This window comes from Trypanosoma grayi, assembly GCF_000691245.1.
Source record: "Trypanosoma grayi strain ANR4 Tgr_539_V1, whole genome shotgun sequence".
NCBI lineage: Eukaryota > Euglenozoa > Kinetoplastea > Trypanosomatida > Trypanosomatidae > Trypanosoma > Trypanosoma grayi.
Genome location: NW_008826158.1, coordinates 253 through 2,087, shown reverse-complemented (window position 1 = coordinate 2,087; position 1,835 = coordinate 253). Strand labels below are relative to the sequence as shown.

Below are 1,835 nucleotides of genomic sequence, written 5' to 3'. Positions count from 1 at the left end.
ACGGCCCCTTCGCATAGTGAGAGATACAAACGAGAAATCCAAAGACACAAAGAAAGAGACGTGCTTGATTTGCTTCAGGACGCATGGACGCTGCAGCGGCATCCATGCCCGCACATGTGGGCGATGCGGCCGTGATGGCGGTGATGTCTGAGGTGGGAGGCCCCACGGAATCTGCGGAGCTGCAGACCGCAGTCGCAGCGAACGACGCGGCTGCTGTTGCACCTGCGGACAGCTCCGTGACAACCCTCGTGCTGGGCCGGGGCAACAGCCATGCAGAGGAAGCTCCTGCGGAAAGGACAGAGGTGGATGTGCTCCTTGATGCACACGCACTCTCGCAGTACAGGTACGTGCTCTGGGCGGAGGGATACGAGGATCTCGCCGATCTCTGCCTTCTTGTGCACAGCAGCACGAGTGACGAACTCTTCCGCTACCTCATTCCAAGGCCCGGACACCGTTCGAAGCTGCAGCGACTGTTGCTACGGCCTACTAACACCTCGACGGACTCTGGCGCCGTCGCGACTATTGCCGCGACTACTGATGCCATCACCAATGCCGCTGCTACTCAATTTGCTGCCTCTGATGGCGCTGGGGACACGTCTCCGCTTGGAATGAAGCCGCACGTGATGGTGTCGGAAGTGCCCTCCATTGATGGCGGCAGCTGCTCGGAGACGTGCAGAGGCAGTGATGCTCTCTCACATGCGTCGCAGCGGGGCGTTGTGCTTAACAACGGTGCCGCCCGTGACTGGGGCTCCGCCGCGTCGCGTCACCACCACCACGATGGTTGCACGCGGCGGCGCTCCGTCGTCACCCCGCTGCAGCCGCCGCAGCAGAAGCAACATCAAGAACGACAATGTGGGGCTGAAACAGCAGCAGCAGCTGTGAAGGGTCGTCGTGGTCGGGCAACCAGGATGCAGCAAGACGTGTTTAATTCATCGCCTCGTGCACGGCAGCTTTGTTGCCAACACACGCGCCACGCTGGGCGTTGAGTTCTCGGAGAAACGCGTGCGGGTCGGTGCCTTGTTGCTGCGCCTGCAGTTCTGGGATGTGTGGGGCCAGGAGTACTCTATGGCGGCAACGCGAAGCCACTATCACCAGAGCCGTGGCGCCATCGTCGTGTACAACGCGGGGGATCGCGTCTCACTCGAGAAGGCGGCCGGGTGGAAGGCGGACATTGACGCGAAGGCGACGTTTGGTGACACCACGCTGCCCATTCCGGCTATCCTCGTGGGCACCAAGTACGACTGCTGCTGTTGCTGCTGCTGCTGCAGCGACAACAGCCACAACACCAGCGGCAGTGGCCGGGTCTCTTCCTCCTCAGGCCGCGCGTCGTTGCACGCGAACAACGACACTCTGACAGGCAAATATGCCTACCCGACAACGATGGCGGTGCTGCCAGTGCGGGCAGCGCTTACGTCACCAGTGGGAGGTGCAGGACTTCTGCAACTTGTACCGCTTCGTCGGGCACTTCTTCACCTCAGCCAAGACGGGGCATCGGGTTGGAGGCGGCAGTTGAGTTCCTCGTTGCTGCTGTGCTCAAGATGGATCCCCTGTCTCTCTCGTCCCCCGACATCCGTCGCGTGCGCTTCATAGACGTCCCTCGAGCTGTTGCGGACTCTGCCGCCGCAGGCTCATCGTCAACAGGTGAAGCAAGTAAACGAAGAAAGGGCACAGAGAAGAGGAGCTGTTGTGCCTGACATTGACTTGCGTGTTTGCTGCCTTTTTTTCAACCTTTCCAGCACGTTCTAGGCATGCGAATCTCTTCTTGTTGCGTATCCTTGATGCTCTCCTCCCCTCTCTCTGTGTGTCTGTGTGTGAGTCCGCGTGCTTGGCTGTCT

The 1,835-nt window shown here is 60.4% G+C and overlaps 2 protein-coding genes across 2 annotated transcripts; both read left to right on the top strand.

Moving 5' to 3' along the window:
• Positions 1-83: 83 nt before the first annotated feature.
• On the top strand, positions 84-986 carry DQ04_05391010 (hypothetical protein; the record flags this gene model as incomplete). Its single annotated transcript, XM_009314159.1, has 1 exon — positions 84-986. One exon carries the CDS (start codon positions 84-86, stop codon positions 984-986), a length of 903 nt encoding a protein of 300 aa, XP_009312434.1.
• Positions 987-1,065: 79 nt separating this feature from the next.
• Positions 1,066-1,590, top strand: DQ04_05391000 (hypothetical protein; the record flags this gene model as incomplete). Its single annotated transcript, XM_009314158.1, has 1 exon — positions 1,066-1,590. One exon carries the CDS (start codon positions 1,066-1,068, stop codon positions 1,588-1,590), a length of 525 nt encoding a protein of 174 aa, XP_009312433.1.
• Positions 1,591-1,835: the final 245 nt, after the last annotated feature.